The sequence below is a fragment of the Capsicum annuum genome, chromosome 9 (genome assembly GCF_002878395.1).
Source record: "Capsicum annuum cultivar UCD-10X-F1 chromosome 9, UCD10Xv1.1, whole genome shotgun sequence".
In the NCBI taxonomy this organism is placed as follows: Eukaryota; Viridiplantae; Streptophyta; class Magnoliopsida; order Solanales; family Solanaceae; genus Capsicum; species Capsicum annuum.
This window is the reverse complement of record NC_061119.1, coordinates 631,417-649,911: the sequence shown is the minus strand read 5'-3', so window position 1 is coordinate 649,911 and position 18,495 is coordinate 631,417. Positions and strand designations below refer to the sequence as shown.

Genomic DNA, 18,495 nt, shown 5'->3' with positions numbered 1-18,495 from the left:
TATTTTTAATGTAACAATGTTGAATGACATAAAATCTTCATATATAACTAACGATCAATTCTGCTTAATAAGACGTTAGCTTCATTTTAATTATTTAATTCAAAATTTTAAAATATTTTTAATATAAAGTAGATAATTTTTCTCTTTCATATAAATTTTAAACTTTTTTTTTTCTTTTTTAAATAAGTAACTAAAATCATAAGTAGTTTTCAATGCCATTTGGGGGCTGAAAGCAAATGTCTCCAACAGTGGCAATATAGTAAATAAATGAAGAAGTAAGGGTAATTAATAAAGAATCCGTGCGTATAAATTTGGCCAATATAGCAAACGAACGTACACCCAGGGGCTCCGGTACTTTGGCAGACAATCAAAAACCTCAGTGTCGGAAACAGGCCCTCCTACCCCCCACCCCCCACCCCCTTATACCCCACCCCCCACTTGGTACGCCCCACCCCCTCTATATACACACACACACACTGTGTATTGATGTGTGGAGTATGGTGAAAGTATCAAAGCTGTGAAAGTGATTGAATAGGTGAGGTTTTTAATCATTATGCCCTAATTTTGTTGAGTTTTATTTGGTTTAATTGTGATCATTTTATGTTTTTGTGTAGTGGGTCATGTTTAGTTTTTGTGAAAGAAGAATTGTGGTTTAACTAATACGAGGAATTGTAGTAGCTCAGTTGGTTGGTTACCTGAACGCCCACCTTATTGGTGAGTGTTCAATCCCCAGTGTTCGATCCCCACATTGTAATTCCGTCCACATTTCCCCTATTTTTAATAAAAGGGAGTTTAACTGATTGGGGGTTTGGCAAGACTTGAGGGTTTTTGCCGTGTGTGAATATGGTGAAAGAAATGAAGTTGTGAAAGTGATTGAATAGGTGAGGGTTTGAAGCATTTTGCCCTAATTTACCTGAGTTTTATTTGGTTTGATTATGATCATTTTATGTCTTTGTGGAGGGAATAATTGTGGTTTACCTTTTAGGGGTTTAACTGATACGGGGAAACTTAGTAGCTCAGTTGGTTGGTTATCTATTTCACCTTGTTGGTGGAGGTTCGATTCCCCACATTGTTGGCTGAATCTTTTTTCCCTAATTTTGTGGAGTTTTATTTGGTTTAATCATGATCATTTTATGTTTTTGCGTAGTGGGTCATGTTTAGGGTATGTAAAAGATGAATTGTGGTTTAGCATTTAGGAATTTAACTGATACGGGGGATTATAGTAGCTCAGTTTGTTGGTTATCTGTACTCCCGCTTTATTGGGGAGTGTTCGATTCTCCACATTGTAATCCTCCACATTTTTAGACAAAAGGGGTTTAACTTATATGGGGGTTTGGCAAGACTTGAGGGTTTTTGTTGTGTGGGAGTATGGTGAAAGAAATGAAGTTGTGAAAGTGATTGCATAGGTGAGGGTTTTAAGCATTTTGCCGTAATTTGGTTGAGTTTTATTTGGTTTAATTATGATCATTTTATGTTTTTGTGTAGTGGGTCATGCTTAGTTTTTGTAAAAGATTTGTGGTTTAGCATTTAGGGGTTTAACTAATACATAGAATCTTAGTAGCTCAGTTGGATGGTTGGTGAGTGTCCGATTCCTCACATTGTAATTCCCTCCACATTTTCCCCATTTTAAAAGAAGGGATTTAACTGATATGGGGGTTTGGCAAGACTTTTTGCTACGTGGGAGTATGGTGAAAGAAATGAAGTTGTGAAAGTGATTGAATAGGTGAGGGGTTTAAGCATTTTTCCCTCCTTTTGTGGAGTTTTATTTGTTTAAATCATGATCATTTTATGTTTTTGTGTAGAGGGTCATATTTAGCTTTTGTCAAAGATGAATTGTGTTTTAGCATTTAGGGGTTTAACTGATACGGGGAATCTTAGTAGCTCATAGTAGCTCAGTTGGTTGGTTACCTGGAACTCCCACCTTGTTGGTGAGGGTTTGATTCCCCACATTGTTGGTTGAAGCCTTTTGCCCTAATTTTGTGGAGATTTCTTTGGTTAAATCATGATCATTTTATGTTTTTTTGTGTAGAGGGTTATGTTTAGTTTTTGTAAAAGGAAAATTGTGGTTTAGCTTTTAGGGGTTAACTGATACAAGGAATCTTAGTAGCTCAGTTGGTTGGTTGGTTATCAGAAATAACCTACACCTTGTTGGTGAAGGTTCGATTCCCCCACATTGTAATCCCCTCCATATTCTTCCTTTCCGAACCCCTAGTTTTTCTTAAAAAGGGGTTTAACTGATACGGGGAATTTTAGTAGCTCAGTTGGTGGATTACCTGAACTCCCACCTTGATGGTGAGGGTTCGATTTCCCACATTGTAATTCCCTTCTTGTTTCCTCTTTCCCAACTCCTAATTAAAAAAAAGGGTTTAACTGATACGGGGAATCTTAGTAGCTCAGTTTGGTTGGTTACCTAAATCCTCACCTTGTTGGTGAGTGTTTAACTCTCCATATTGTAACCCCCCGCCCAATTTTTTTTAAAAAAGGGGTTTAACTGATATAGGGTTTTGCCAAGATTTGAGGGCTTTTGGTAAACTGTATTTTTGTTGGATATAAGTACGTGCTTTATTGTTAAATTAAGGGTAAACTAGTTTCATTTTTAGCAGAGGGTCTATCGGAAACCGTAAGGTCTGTGTGTACGTCTTACCTTCCTCAAACCTGCACGTGTGGTATTATATTTTAAGTTAGGGCAAGTTAGTTCCCTTTTAAGATGAGAGTCTATTGAAAACAATATTTCTCTACCCCACAAAAGTAAGCGTAAGGTATGTATACATCTTATCCTACCTAGGTCCCATTACATTAGGTATGTTGTTAAGTTAGGGTAAAGCTAGTTCCTTTTTAAGCCGAGGGTCTATGAATACAACCTCTACCCTACAAAGGTAGGTGTGAGGTTTGCATACATCTTACCTTCCTCAGACCCTCACTGGGTATTTTGTTGTTAAGTTAGGGTAAGCTAGTTGCTATTTAAGCCGAGGGTCTATTGGAAACAACCTCTCTCTACTCCTGCAAAGGTAGTGGTAAGGTCAGTGTATATGTCACCCTCCCTAAACCCCTACTAAGATAGTTCCTTTTTAAGCGGAGGATAACCTCTATACCCCACAAAGGTAAGGGTAAGGTCTGTGTACATCTTACCCTCCCCAGACTCTAGTTGTGGAATTATATTGGTTATGATGTTGTTTTTAGGGTAAGCTAGTTCCCTTTTAAGCCGAGGGTCTATGGAAACAAACTCTCTTTACCCCACAAAGGTAGGTGTAAGGTCTGTGTACATCTTGCCTTTGCCAGACCCCCACTTGCGGGATTACTTTGGGTATGCTATTGTTAAGTTAGGGTAATCTTGTTCCCTTTTAAGCCGAGGGTCTATTGGAAACAACCTCTCTCTACCCCTGCAAAAGGTAGGGGTAAGGTCTGGTACATGTCACCCTCCCCAGACCTCCACTTGTGATTATATTGGGTGTGATGTTGTTGTTTAGGGTAAGCTAGTTAGGATAGTAGAAGTAGCAAAATTTACAGTGGTGGAAGTCTTTGTGTACATTTGAATGTTGAATGAAGTCTTTGCTTTATGCATCTTTTAGTTTTACTTCAAGTTTTATCCATTTTATTCTGTTTGTTATTGATACATGTTTGTCTAGAATATCAAGAAATTGTACTTTATCGATGTTTAATTCAATAGTCACCATGAACACTTACTTGTGCTCAAATTGTTCTAATTTTTATGTATCGCCAGATGTTGTGAGGGAGTCAATGTGAACTAGATGTTAAACCTCACTTGGGGATTCTTACAGCTCAACACAACCTTTTCATGTTACTTTTTCCCTGGTTGTTTATTAAAACAAGCTATTTTTGTTCGACAGGTTCAGGTGATTCTGCAGGTTTAGGTAGATGGCGTTGACGGAAAAAGATGTCGAGAATGGAAAAGAAAGTGACTCACTTGGTAGCAATGGTTTTCTGAATGGAGGGCAATCTTCTTCTGGTTCCAAAGATTCCCCTGGTAGAATAAGTCATGTAAAGAAGATTTTTGAAGAGAAGGATGCCATCACTTATGCAAATATTCTTCGCTCTAGGAACAAGTTTGTTGATGCACTTGCTATCTATGAGAGTGTATTGCAGAAGGATAGTGAGAGTATTGAGTCTCTGATTGGCAAAGGTATTTGCCTGCAGATGCAAAACATGGGGCGACTTGCTTTTGAAAGTTTTTCTGAAGCTATCAAAGTGGACTCACAAAATGCATGTGCCCTCACCCATTGCGGAATTTTGTACAAAGATGAGGGTCGCCTGGTCGAGGCTGCTGAGGTATGTGCATGAAGTTATTTTTACTGGTATTCCACTATAGTCATCTGATTACATTTAGTGGTATTCAACAATAATGATGATCTCATTGGATATGTCATTGGATATAGCGGAGCTTCTGGTGTTGATAACTCATCATTTGTTGTTTTGATAGGCGTGACTGAAACAAACTGCAGTCTGATAATGTCAGTTTATATTACTTATTTAAAGTTTCCAGCGAGTGATTCAATTTGGAGTTGCAAAATTTTTATTGAGTTTAAAGTAGTTCTGTAGAAGGTTTGAAGAGCTTACAGCTTCTATGCATTACATATGCATGAGGCTCTTATATGTGAATCTGGGAATTTCCCTTCTTTCTTTATGCGAAAACCCTATATACCTACTATTTTTGGGTAAAGTAAACAAATTTTGCTAGAAAGGCATCAAGCAGATACGAAATTACAAAGAGCAATGAAGAGCTTCTAAACAAGCTTCAGAGTCTAGAAGGATGTGCAAAAAACCTATTGAAACAGTCAAAGAACCTATGCTACCTTAGTGACTGCTAAATAAGAGTCAAGGAGCTAACAAAATCCAAATAATTTATCAACACTGTTTACATGGGAGTGAAAATGCCAACTAAAAAGACTAAGTAAACAAACGCCTTTTAGAAAGCTAGTAAGAGTTGATTTCCCATCAAAGCACCTGTTGTTTCTTTCTTTCCAAATACACCAGAGATGGTTGCTGTGATCATATTCCAGATCCTTTTGATGGTTTTATCAACTCCCTATAAAATCTGACTTTCAAAAACATCTTTGGTGGAGAAAGGCATGGCCCATTTGAGACTAAACATTGAGAAGAAGTGCCAAACAGCAGCAGTGACTAGGCAGTGCAAAAATAGGTGATTTACTGTCTCATTGGTCTAATGACAAAGATAGCATCTGTTGATAAGGATTATGCCTTTTCTTCTGAGATTATCGTGGGTGAGACATGCACCTTTTATGTCTGTTCAGGTCAAAAAGCTTACTTTTTGAGGTTGTCCAGGTGAAACCGCTTACCTTTAGAGCTTGTCCTGGTGAAACCCTATATACCTCTAAGTTACGTCCATGTTGTCCTCTTTTTTAATTCTTACAATTTAAGCACACCCCAAAATTGAAATCTATGCACCTCCCATGGAACACCAATTTACGTGAACTTAAATTTAGTTATTAACCTCTTATTATATACTTATCGAGCCACATTCTTATATGCAACTAATGTTGCGCTTTTGTGATTATGCTACCTACTCAATACCAGTATTAATGAAATTTACTACATTCTAAAAAGAGACCGAGTCACATAGTTTTGAATTTGAAGTTTTGAAAATGGTAGACCTACCGTCAGGAAAGGGCTCACATGCCGACATTATGGGTTAAAGAATGAGACAAGGAGTAGTACTCATATATGAGGTTCAAGTTGGGACAAGATGTAGAGCCACACAAGGGTGTAACCTAGTGGTCTATGAAGTAGGAGGAGAACCATGAGATGTTAGGTTTAAATTCGAGCTAAGGCAATAACATTAGGTGATCTCTTCCTGTTTATCTAAGCCTTGGTTGGCAGAGTTACTAGGTGCATGCAAGCTGATCCGGATACAATGCTCATAAAAAGGGTATATAATGTAGAGTATAAATGCAGTCATTGTGCTTCTGAATGTTGTGGCTAAGCAATTCTAGTCCAATTTTCTTGATATTTTAGACCAATTTGAACTTAAAGGGAGAAACATGATCAGTGAAGGTTCTTAGTCCCCGTTTGGCCACAAGAATTTTTTATCTTTTTCCGGAATTTTTTTTCACTTTATTCCCAAAGTGGTGTTTGGCCATAAGCATTGCAAATATACAACTTCAAAAAGAATTTTTTTCACTTCCACTTCTCTTTTGGCACAAGAGACCTATATGAATCTTCGAAGTAACTAGTTCAGACATTTAGAACTTTAGTAATATGCTTGTCGGAGGAGTCGATGCTTGGTCAGTTTTTGAAACCAGAAATCATATTATACTAAAAGTGGAAACAAGAGTATAGGATTGTTTACCTTTCTAGCAACTAATGAGTTGAAATGTTGGTTATATCCAGTTTAAAGATTTCCGATTTCGGATGAGCTAGGCTGATAAATATCAAGTTAAAAGCTAAGTAGAACTAGTTGAATACAGAAATGGACTTCTGTTTTGGTAGAATGGAGGCTTAAAGGCCTACTAAATAGAAATGCACCAATGCAATTTCATAAAAATAAGATAGAAATGCACCAATGAGTATTGCATTTTCATTCTTCAGGTGATAATGCGGTTGGATTTTGTAGTCTGCCTTGACGGAAGAGCTAGACAAAGTTTGCTCTAGAGGTTGTAATTGACCTGTTATATGATCACTTTAGCAAGATCATTATTCTTGTAATACTGAGAAATCCCTCTGGAGCCTCTCAAATCCCTCAACCGTTGCCAAGTGAGCTGAGTCCTGGGGGCGTCATTTTGACAAGGTTATTGCAAACTAAAAGATTTTGGAAGTGATCACGGTTACGTCTTGATGGACTTCTGATTAAACAAATGATCTAGCTTCATTAATTTATTGCAGAATGTGTGCCTTTCACACGAGTTGCTTTAAATTATTCTGATGATTGCTTTCCTTTTGATTTTTGTGTGATGAAGTTATCACTGTTCAAAGCTATTTCTTTTTTCATTTATTTCATCGAATGCTATGTAATGCTTTCCTTATGGTTTATTAAGTCCTCTTTGATTCTGTATTTTCCTTTTCTACTGGCTTTGATATGTGTTACTTGGGCCGAGGGTCTTTCGGGAACGGTCTCTTCCTCCACGAGGTAGGGGTAAGGCTTGCATACACTCAACCCTCCCCAAACCCCACCTATGGGATTACATTGGGTATTATTGTTGTATTTATAGTTCACTTAATTTTTGTGTTGAATTTGAAGCAGAAGCTTATCACTAATCAGGATCTCTCTTTTGCTTCATTTATAATTTTCAGCTAATCTTTATGTTGTATTTAAATCAATGCAGTCCTATGAGAAAGCACTTAAAGCTGACCCCTCATATAAACCAGCAGCGGAATGCCTTGCAATTGTATTGACTGATATTGGAACCAGCCTGAAGCTTGCTGGCAACACTCAGGAGGGAATCCAAAAATACTATGAAGCTATCAAAATTGATTCACATTATGCGGTGATTGTTTCCAGTGACCTTTTTGACTTTTGTTGCCATGTTTTTATCACGAAAGCCCAAGCTTAAACATTTTCTGTTGTATTTGCAGCCTGCTTATTATAACCTCGGCGTTGTATATTCAGAAATGATGCAATACGACATGGCCCTTAATTGCTATGAGAAGGCTGCACTGGAGCGGCCCATGTATGCTGAAGCTTATTGCAATATGGGCGTTATATACAAAAATCGTGGGGATTTGGAGTCTGCAATTGCTTGCTATGAGAGGTTGCTAGAATGTTAAATTCAGTTTATTTGATTGAAGTTAATCTTTGTGTCAGGTGGCTATACATGATTTTGCAGTCTCCATCTGATTGCTATTATTGCTTGTTATGCTTATTTAGGTGTTTAGCTGTGTCCCCAAATTTTGAGATTGCCAAGAATAACATGGCAATTGCGCTGACTGATTTAGGCACAAAGGTAAATTAGTTTGTGAATAGTTCTTAACTTCATAAAATGCCAGTCAATTCTTCAGAGTAAGACTTTATACTAATTTAGCAATTATCACTATCGCTATATCGGCTTCCTATATTGTTAATTTGACAGTCCATATTGCAATTTCATAGTGAAGAGCATGGTAACCACAGGCTTGCTTAAAGTCATTTTGCATTCACTTTCTGCCTTATAGCTCACACAGCTTTCTTTTGCTTCTTGTTGAACATGAGAAGATACTGTTTGCTATGAAGACTGAAATTTTAATTAAGCAGCTGAAGAATTTAGCAGTTGACAACTCCCTGCCTCCAACCCATAAGAAAAAAAGGGAGGTTACCTTGGGTTCATATAAGCATTTATCATGTTGTCAAGGGAACAAATATGAATACACATACTTGTTCTTATCTTTTATTAGCAGTTCTATTAGAACCTTTACCTTCTTCATTATAATAAAGCAAGTTAGAGCTTTTCTGGTTTTCCACAGACCTCACTATGGGGGTTCCGCTGGGCATGTTGTTGTTGTAAAGCTTTTGTGGTTTCTTAGGTCACTTCTTCTAGAACTGCCAAAATCGTATCATGCTTATGAATTCTTTGTTCTTCTATTCAGGTTAAATTGGAAGGAGACATCAACCAAGGTGTGGCATATTACAAGAAAGCTCTTTGCTATAACTGGCACTATGCTGATGCAATGTATAATCTGGGTGTTGCCTATGGTGAAATGCTGAAATTTGACATGGTAATTTTGTGCTCTAGGCCAAACGTTTATCTCTAAAATGACAACATAGCCACATTTTTTCAGGGATTACACTTATTTCTGCAGCCTGCAATGGCTGAGGTTCATACCTTACTATTCCGATCCCTCTGTCCCAATTTATGTAGCGCTCTTTCTCTTCTTAGTCCGTCCCAAATAGAATTACCACTTTTATATTTAGAGATCATTTAACTTCAAAATGCACATTTTCCCATTAATGAGATGATTTATAGCCACAAATGTCTATGGCTTGTTTAATACCAAAAGTTTCAAAAGTCTCTTAAACTCTATGCCCAGTCAAACAAGGCCACAAAAATGGGACAGAGAGAGTATATCTCCTCAAATGTTTAGTTTTCTGTACCTTTCCAACATCTACTCTATTTTTCCCCTCGTTCCACTCTTGTTATTCATTTCTTCTCCTGGATGAGACATTTATTCTTGTTGCTTCCTTTGTGAAGGTGTTGATGATTTATTTTCGAGTGCAGGCTGTTGTGTTTTATGAACTTGCTTTCCACTTTAATCCTCATTGTGCTGAAGCATGCAACAATTTGGGAGTGATATACAAGGATAGGGACAATCTTGATAAAGCAGTGGAATGTTACCAGGCAATTATCTTGCACGTAATTTTTTTTAATTTGGGTTGACCGAAGGAGATCTATGTTTTATTCAATTTGCGATTGCATGTTCCACAGATGGCTTTGTCAATCAAACCAAATTTTTCTCAGTCATTGAACAATCTCGGAGTAGTTTACACAGTTCAGGTGAACATCGATTGATATCTACTAGTGTCTTTGTAGCAGTATTTGTTCTGTTGTGAGTAGCATCTTTTTTGATTTCTCGCAGGGTAAAATGGATGCTGCTGCTAGCATGATTGAGAAAGCTATCATTGCAAACCCAACATATGCAGAGGCATATAATAATCTAGGTCCTTATTTCCAGCTCGCTTTTATGTGTGTAAACTTAGGGTCTGTTCTTGTTTCTCTATGCAACTCATGTTTATCCCTTTCTCATCCCAGTTTTCTGTATATTGTTTGCTCCGCTTAGTCCCTCGAGAAAAAGTAGGAAGAGAAAAAAGAAGAAAATTAACTATCTAAGTTGTGCTGTAGGTTGTTATGGAGCTACTTTCTCTAGAACATTAATTCAGAGATTTATAATGTAACTGCTTCCTTGTCCCTGTATTGAATTTTCTGTTTCCGCTTTTCTGATGTTACCATCCACAAATTTCTCATTTAGCCATCCAATTTTATTCGTAAGTTCTTCCAATTTGTTAGAGCCATCTTTAGGTTGTTTATGTTTTCTCACAGTTGTCGAAGTATCCTTGAAGACTCATGCTTCCTGTTCAGTAGAATCTGTCTAGTTATTACTCCTTTGGTTAATGGGATAATCAAATCTTTGTTGGGAATTGTACAGGAGTCCTTTACAGGGATGCAGGTAATATCTCTCTGGCCATTGAAGCATATGAGCAGTGCCTCAAGATAGATCCCGATTCCCGAAATGCTGGCCAGGTATATTCTCTTATGATTTTGGTTGTATCCTGATTCTTGACTTTTTCTGCAAGACCGTTCTTTTGATGTCAATACTTGTCTTCTGAATAATTGTAACTATAGATGAATTCGATTGTTAGATTTTACTTGTGATGGATGTTTAGCTAGCATTGGCTATTTATCCTATTTCTTTTTTAATTAAAATTAAAGAAAATAATTGTCATATAGGATGAACTGTTTTATTTCACTTCCCTTGAGACAAAAATGAGAAGTTTGGAATGCAGTATATTTGAAAGTGAGACAATGTCATGATAATCTCTCAACTTATTATGCGCATGAGAGGGGAACATTTTACTTGAACAAAATGAGATGGCAGTTATTTGAGTCTTCATTTAGAAGTTTTGGATTTGCTATACCGTGTGTCATGTATCTTTATTTTTGTGTTCTGCAGAACCGGTTACTTGCCATGAACTACATTAATGAAGGAAATGATGACAAGTTGTATGAGGCTCACAGGTTTATTTACTTCTTTCTTGTGGGATCTATTGCATAATATATCATGCTGCAAATGCTACCCAAGCATGGGAGAAAAGGGAAACTAACAAATGCGGAATTAGGATAAAGAAAGTATGCTGTGCAGGCTGAAAGAGTAAGGAAAGACTTTGAAAAGTCTTCTTTGCACAGTCGATTGCCGGTAGACATAGTACTAATAACAATAGCCATATGAGATTTTTATCAAAGAACATGCCAGTATCATAATACTAATAACAACTGTATTTTAAGGACATGACTGACGTGAGTTTCCTATTGTGCATTCAAAAGAATCGTATATATGTGGTCAATCATAGTCATAAAAAAAATATATGTAGTCAATCATGCTTGCTGTATAATCTTGATGTTGACGTGGGATATTTACGATGTGGTGCCTAAGATGGACATGGGAACCTTAACTTAAGTCTGCTAGACTATGCTTCGCAGGCATCAACTTCCTCCTTTGTGATACTATGTACCACACTTGTGCCCATGAAACCTCTGTTTGATCCATTTTGACGAGATCAATGAGAAGTTTCATTAGGCAGGAGAGAGTTAAACCACAGAAATCTCATCTTTTTAATTTTCTGTAAGTCCTTCGAACAGCATCCTCTTCCTTATCTGTCTAGTGGGCAAGCCAGTGCTAACAATAGAACTCTAGTAATATGTTATACAGACTCTCCATTTCGCTCACTAGGTCAAATGTCAATAAGATATAATTCTAGTATAGGTAGGAATAGCTTTAATGATAAAAATGAACGGGCCCCCCCTTTTTTATGACCAAGAAATTTGTCTGAGCCAACCCTTAGCACCAACCACAGCTTTTGAAACTTGGGATAATGGGTCTCCCTTCTACCTTTCTCTACCTAAATACCAGGCTTAGTTCGCATGACACAGGGCTCGGACCTGTGACCTAAGATACAAGTCCCTCAACCTTTGTCACTTGAATTAAGCTCTGTGGGGTTTGACAACTTTTGTTTGAATGGTGACACAAAATAACCTCACTGATGACCTAGTAGATATCTTCCCGTCTACCTGGCAAATAGGTGATTGTAATAGAGGAAAAAGCTGCAACTGGAGCAGGCTCGGTGATCTTAACATGTTTAGGTTGAATTCTCCAAGTTGCACAATAAAGCTCACCTTCCATTAAGTTTCTCATTAGCTCTGGTAATGTTAGCATTAACCCATGACCTACTATAACTTTCTAGTGAAATGAGATAACAAGTTTCTTCCATCACGTGTTTGGCCTTTGTACCAACTGTTACAAAATTTAGAAGATTGCAGACAAGAAGTTTTTTTTTTTTAAATAGTTTTTCTACTACTTGATGTATCCTGTACCCCTAACCATGACAATGTTATATTCATGTATTTTTCCCTTTCCTCACTTGCTGCTAGGATGAATAGGACTTCCCCAATATCCCATCTATAGCCTCATTAAAGATGTTGAAAAATAGTTTCAGGTAGCCTATGTCATTACGATTAGTAATATACATGTACCTATAGTTGGCTGTGTATTTGGTTTGGATGATTCTGTTTCTGGATCTGTTGTTGCGTATGCTGACTGTAAGTTGCATGAATGCAGAGACTGGGGTCGACGTTTTATGAAATTATATCCACAGTTCACTTCATGGGACAACTCAAAGGTCCCAGAAAGGCCACTTGTGATTGGATATGTCTCGCCTGATTATTTTACTCACTCTGTTTCATACTTCATCGAAGCACCACTTGCCAATCATGACTACGCAAAATACAAGGTGGTGGTTTATTCAGCTGTTGTAAAGGTATTCATTTCAGTCACTGATCCCTCATTTTAGTCGCGGATCCCTCATTTGTCTTTGTTTTATGACAGCTCTTAGTTTGCTGTTTAGATTGTATCATTAAGACATTCGTTGGGCAAAATTACCAAGTCATGCTCTTATATTGTTCTTTGTTTGAGATTGCAGGCAGATGCAAAAACAAACAGGTTTAGGGACAAAGTCTTGAAAAAGGGTGGTGTCTGGAGGGATATCTACGGGATTGATGAGAAAAAGGTATCCAGCATGATCAGAGAAGATAAAGTTGATATCATGGTTGAACTTACAGGCCACACTGCTAATAATAAACTGGGAACCATGGCTTGCCGACCCGCGCCGGTACAGGTAATCTTTATATTATGTCCTAAACGTGGTTGTTTCCAATTTTGGTATTGCTTGTCTGACTGAGGCCCAACTGCATCACACGAGATTTTAAGGGAAAGATCTTGCCTTCATTTTTTTTTTTTGGATATATTTTTTCCGGGGAATGGTTAACCGAACTCGCATAAAATTAGAAACTGGAAGTTGGTGGTTCTTCTGTTCTTTTTCCTTTATCAGGCGTATTAATAATCCCAAGGGAATATCTATCTCTATTGAGATTGCAGGCTGACCCTCCATCTTTCTAGACTTTTATGCTTCCAAGAGAACCAATAGAGATAGATGTGTAGCATGTGTTGCTATTACCAAGTTCATATTTCTATTAAGGTTCGGAGATTGGTGTCATCAAGAAATTCAGAATCATGAGTGTGTATGAATTCAATCTCATTCTGAATTATGTTGGAGTGATTTTGAACGATGCTAGCCTAGTAGTTTCATATGATTCAAATTGTGGATCTTATCGAGCATGAGGGCTCATGCTCAATACGTACTTTACATTCTTTGATCATATGATATTTTGTTCTAAGATACATGGATAACGTTGTTACTAGGAGAATCACAAGGGTGGTTGGAATTGTTATAAAACGGCTGTCCACAATTGCTTGTCAACTCAAAATTTTCATTTGAAATTGGTAAGTTAATTAGTTCATAAAGACATCTGAATCAATGGTGTAACTTTCCTGAAATGCCGAAGTTTGTTGGTTCATTCTACTGTGTCATCTTGGTTTTATGCTTAATTCAACCACTCTTGTTGGACGTCACAAGAAAATTCCCACTCCATATTTCTCTGAAACATGCTTATGCTTCTAATACTTGAGCCGGGGGTCTATCGGAAACAACATCTCTACTTCTTCGGATGTAGTGGTATTGACTGCGTACATCTTACCCTCCCTAGACCCCACTTTGTGGGAATACATTGGGTTTGTTGTTGTTGTTGTTGATGCTTATGCTTCTAATATCAAGTTTCCCTGCTATAAATGAAGTCTTAACTAATCTCCCTGCTATGGCAGAACTTCTTAGCTGTTATTGCGCCACCTCATGATTCTATATGTTTCTCCTGCTAGGTGACTTGGATTGGATACCCCAACACAACTGGTTTGCCCACTATTGATTATAGAATCACTGATGCTATGGCTGACCCTCCTAACACAAAACAGAAGTAAGTGGGAAAAAGGTTTTTTTCATATTTGACCTTATCAAGTTGGATCTCATGACTATCTTGTGGCTAATCTTTTCAATTGTATTGGCAGACATGTGGAAGAGTTAGTTCGATTGCCAAATAGCTTTCTTTGTTACACACCTTCTCCTGAAGCTGGGCCAGTGTGTCCAGCACCTGCTTTATCCAATGGCTTCGTTACATTTGGTAGCTTTAACAATCTTGCCAAGGTATTAATCAGGAACCTAGTGTCATTGAGAAGCATGTGATGGGATTGTTTCGTGCTTTTTAAAGTTTAACTGTATTCATTGACAGCACTATGTGGTTCTTTCTCCTTGTATTCTTGCTGACTTGTTTTCAATACAGATAACCCCTAAAGTTCTACAAGTTTGGGCAAGAATTCTATGTGCAGTTCCACATTCTCGGCTAATTGTTAAGTGCAAGCCGTTCTGTTGCGATAGTGTGAGGCAGAGATTTCTTTCTATTCTCGAGCAGTTGGGATTGGAGCCACAGAGAGTTGATCTTTTGCCATTAATCCTTCTAAATCACGATCATATGCAAGCATACTCCCTCATGGACATTAGGTAACGCCGTTGCTCATGTGGCCTTCTTATATTCAGCAATCTGTGTAAGCTTTTGATTTTATTTGTAAATTTTGCACAAAGCTGTTTTCTTAGTTCCATTTCCAAATTTTTATGGGGTATCAAGCTTCACTTTGAAGATACCAAAGAATGCAATGCTATTACTATCTCCATCTCTTCTTTCTTCCTAGAATATAGTTTTAAGGTGATTGGGCACCCTTACCATGCATATGCTCTTCTCATCTTGCTCATAGGTTGTGATTTATCAATTTGCTTCTTTAAATTGTTCAACTTTCTATGTTTCTCAATGTCATGCTAGTTTAAGTGATCATTGCAATGATATTTTAAATTAAAGCTCATGATCCCTTTCTTCACTGAAGTCAACTGTTTCTTTTTGTTATAAACTACAAACAAACAAATTTGCAACAACTGTCAAAAGTAAGTCACAACATATCTTGTCATGGAAGCTGCAGGACCATTTTGTATTTGAGAGATCTCTGTTCCTTGAGAAACTAATTAGACCTCCTTTTGTAGCTTGGATACTTTTCCGTATGCTGGAACAACTACAACATGTGAATCGCTATACATGGGAGTTCCTTGTGTCACTATGGGAGGTTCCGTACATGCTCACAATGTTGGTGTGAGTCTTCTTAAGACAGTTGGTAAGTATGTTCTCGATTGATCTTTATATCTCTGCATCTTATGAACTCGTGCTTACATTTGCCAATTGATGAAAGTATAGTTTCCATAAATGGGATGAAAAATCTCAGAAAAAAAGGTTGACCCTGAGAAATAAATTCAAGGGGGGAAATCATAAGTTTGTTCTCACACATTGTACAATTGGTGGGCAATTTTGCATTTTAGGGTTACAAAACCTTGTGGCGAGGAATGAAGATGAGTATGTTGAGTCGGCTATACAGTTGGCTTCAGATGTTACGTCTCTATCAAACTTGAGAATGAGTCTTCGAGAACTGATGTCAAAATCACCACTTTGTGACGGGGCAAAGTTCACCCGAAATATTGAGTCAACATATAGGAGCATGTGGCACAGGTACTGTGATGGAGATGTGCCATCTTTGAGGCGTATGGAATTATTACAGCAGCAGCAGACACAAATAGAGTGTGTGGTTCCAGAAGAGTCGCCTGTGAATTCATCAGAACGAACCATCGTTTCTGCTTCTGAAGACGGATCAATTAAAGAGAATGGATTCACTACAATACCAACCTTGGCATACAACTCTTCCATTGGTGAAGAAAATGGGGTGCAGTTGAATCAAGATAGTAATCATGGTAAGCTGAGCTAAGTTGTTTGCTTGGCGAGTCTGTCCGTTAAGAAGTGGGGAATGATTGGTAATAGAAGCCAAGCTTCAAGAAGTCGTCTCCAATAGCTTCTGAAATGCGATCAAGCCCCTTGTATCATATTATTTATGGGGTCCTATTGCGCTAAATTGAACGGCTGACATGGTTAATAGCTGCAATTGCAGAGTGTGCAGGCATAATTCTTTTTGCTGAGAAGAATGTTGGAAGGGCTAGTGAAATTATTATTTGTTCCAAAAATAGAATTGTAGTGTATTAGGATGTGGGTTGTATTAGATAGAGTTATCTCTTGCTCAAGTTGTTACTGGTTGGAATTTTTCGTTGTAACAAGTATAGCAGATTCGGATCCTCTTTTCTAATGGAATGATATTTGTCTTCCTCTTTTCTCTAATCAACTCTTTCAAGAATGTTATCTTCCAAAGGGATTGGACATTGGAAATTTGGAACAAGGTTGACTCACGGGTAAGGCTAGTAAAACGTTTACTTTAGTCTCTCAAAATTTTGAGGCCTCAAAATAATTAATGTAATAAATTTTATGATTTCAACAATACATGAATATTTCTTTTATTAAGAATCATATTCTATGTGATGTTAAATGTTATGTGCCTTTTTAAAAACAGGGTAACTTACATAAATCCTGAATCTTTTAAGTTGATATTACATAAAATCTTGATTATTTTGTTGATTATATTTTATCTCGATTTTTTAAAATGGTGATACATTTGTTATATGGTGATACATATAAAAAAGTGATACATTTGAAATTAACAAGATATTTATTTAAGAAAATAATAGATTCTCTTTTATTCATTGTATTCTTTTATTTAAGGAAGGACATCTAATTTCTTTTTCTTTTTTAGATTTAATTTAGGTGTTTTAATTATGTTTCTCTTTTTCCGTCTTTAATTATGAAAGATATGCTTTTTTTTTTTCTTTTTTCTCTTTTTTGGTTTTTAATTTTAGTCTGTTTTTTTAGATATAATTTTAATTATGTTTCAATTCTGCTTTTAGTCTTTTTTTAAAAAATATTATTACTTTTGTTTCTTACACTGACTACACCATTACATTACATTAATAACATATGAATCACCCAATAATTGAAATAAATAATTGTATCTACCATATGAATCACCATAATAACATATATATCACCCATTAGTATCGTATGAATCACCCAATAATTGAAATAAATAATTGTATCTACCATATGAATCACCATGATACCATATATATGAATCACCCAATAATTGAAATAAATAATTATATCCACCATATGAATCACCATAATACCATATATATCATCCATTAATATCATATGAATCACCCAATAATTGAAATAAATAATTGTATCTACCATATGAATCACCATAATACAATATGTATCACCTATTAATAACATATGTATCACCCGTTAAAATGATACAAAATGTATCTATCGTATGAATCACCATGATACCCATATAATGATATCATATTTATCATTCATATGAATCACCATTACAAGAATAAACATGTATGAATAACTAAATAAATTTATATATGTATCAATAGATTTTTAAAAAAAATGGGAGAGATTTTAGGGAGAGGAAAAAAAAAGTTGCATGCATTAATGGAGGAGAAAAAGTGAAGAAGGAAGATGATTTAAGCATTAATGGAAGAGAAAAAATCAGAAAGGAAGATGATTTAATTATTGATAATTAGGGAGATATTTTAAGGAAGGAAATCTTGAATGAGTTAATGATAGAGTAAAAATAGGATGTGGAGTTTTCTTGATATGTATCGCCCGTTTGAGTTAATTGATAATTAACGTTGTTTCGCCCGTTTGACCACCCAAACAACCCCACCTACACCAAAGGCCCACACTAGGCCGCTCCCCAGTCTGCCTGGGGCAATCCGATCGATTTTCAGTGAAAAACACGATCGGACCCTGGGCCCACCTCGAAAATCGTAGGATATAGCACACCGATTTAGCCTGAAATGACCCGTTTGCACCGTTTTTCCTGTTTGACCACATAAACGGCCCCGCCCACCCAAAGGTCCACACTAGGCCGTTTCCCAGCCTGCCTAGGGCAGCCCGATAGATTTTTGGCCAAACACACGCTCGTCCCCCGATCCCACCACAAAAATTGTGGGCTATAGCACACCGATTTGGCCTGAAAATAACCTGTTCGCGCCATTTCTCCCATTTGACAACCCAAACTACCACGTTCTTAAAAAAACCTCACACTAGGCTGCTCTCCAGCCTGCCTGGGTAGCGCGATCTATTTTCAGCCAAAATCACGCTCGGCCTTCGGGCCCGTTCCGAAAATCGTGGGCTATAGCACACTGATTTGGCCAAAAAATGGCTCGTTCGCACCGTTTCGCCCGTTTGACCACCCAAATCGGCTAGTTCTAAAAAAAATCCCAGACTAGGGCGCTCCCCAACCAGCCTGGGGTAACCCAATCGATTTTCGGCCAAAATCACGCACGGTTTGGGGCCCACCTTGAAAACCGTGGGCTATAGCACATCAATTTAGATAAAAAATGGCCTGTTCAAGCTGTTTTGCTCGTTTGGCCACCCAAACCGCCCAAAAAAC

At 37.2% G+C, this 18,495-nt stretch overlaps 1 protein-coding gene across 2 annotated transcripts; it reads left to right on the top strand.

Moving 5' to 3' along the window:
• The first annotated feature begins 214 nt into the window (after positions 1 to 214).
• Positions 215 to 16,310, top strand: LOC107843273 (probable UDP-N-acetylglucosamine--peptide N-acetylglucosaminyltransferase SPINDLY). 2 transcript variants are annotated; one of them, XM_016687543.2, is made up of 18 exons: positions 215 to 535; positions 3,849 to 4,287; positions 7,299 to 7,460; positions 7,549 to 7,724; positions 7,841 to 7,916; positions 8,536 to 8,664; positions 9,165 to 9,284; positions 9,372 to 9,440; positions 9,523 to 9,604; positions 10,090 to 10,184; positions 10,615 to 10,679; positions 12,277 to 12,475; positions 12,638 to 12,832; positions 13,930 to 14,024; positions 14,116 to 14,251; positions 14,388 to 14,605; positions 15,137 to 15,264; positions 15,467 to 16,310. In XM_016687543.2, the coding sequence occupies exons 2-18, from the start codon at positions 3,877 to 3,879 to the stop codon at positions 15,904 to 15,906; spliced, it is 2,796 nt and encodes a 931-aa protein (XP_016543029.1). In that variant the 5' UTR covers positions 215 to 535; positions 3,849 to 3,876; the 3' UTR covers positions 15,907 to 16,310. The 2 variants fall into 2 exon arrangements, with proteins under 2 accessions (XP_016543029.1, XP_047251858.1); XM_047395902.1 differs by lacking the exon at positions 215 to 535 and adding an exon at positions 1,703 to 1,723.
• The last annotated feature ends 2,185 nt before the right edge of the window (positions 16,311 to 18,495 follow it).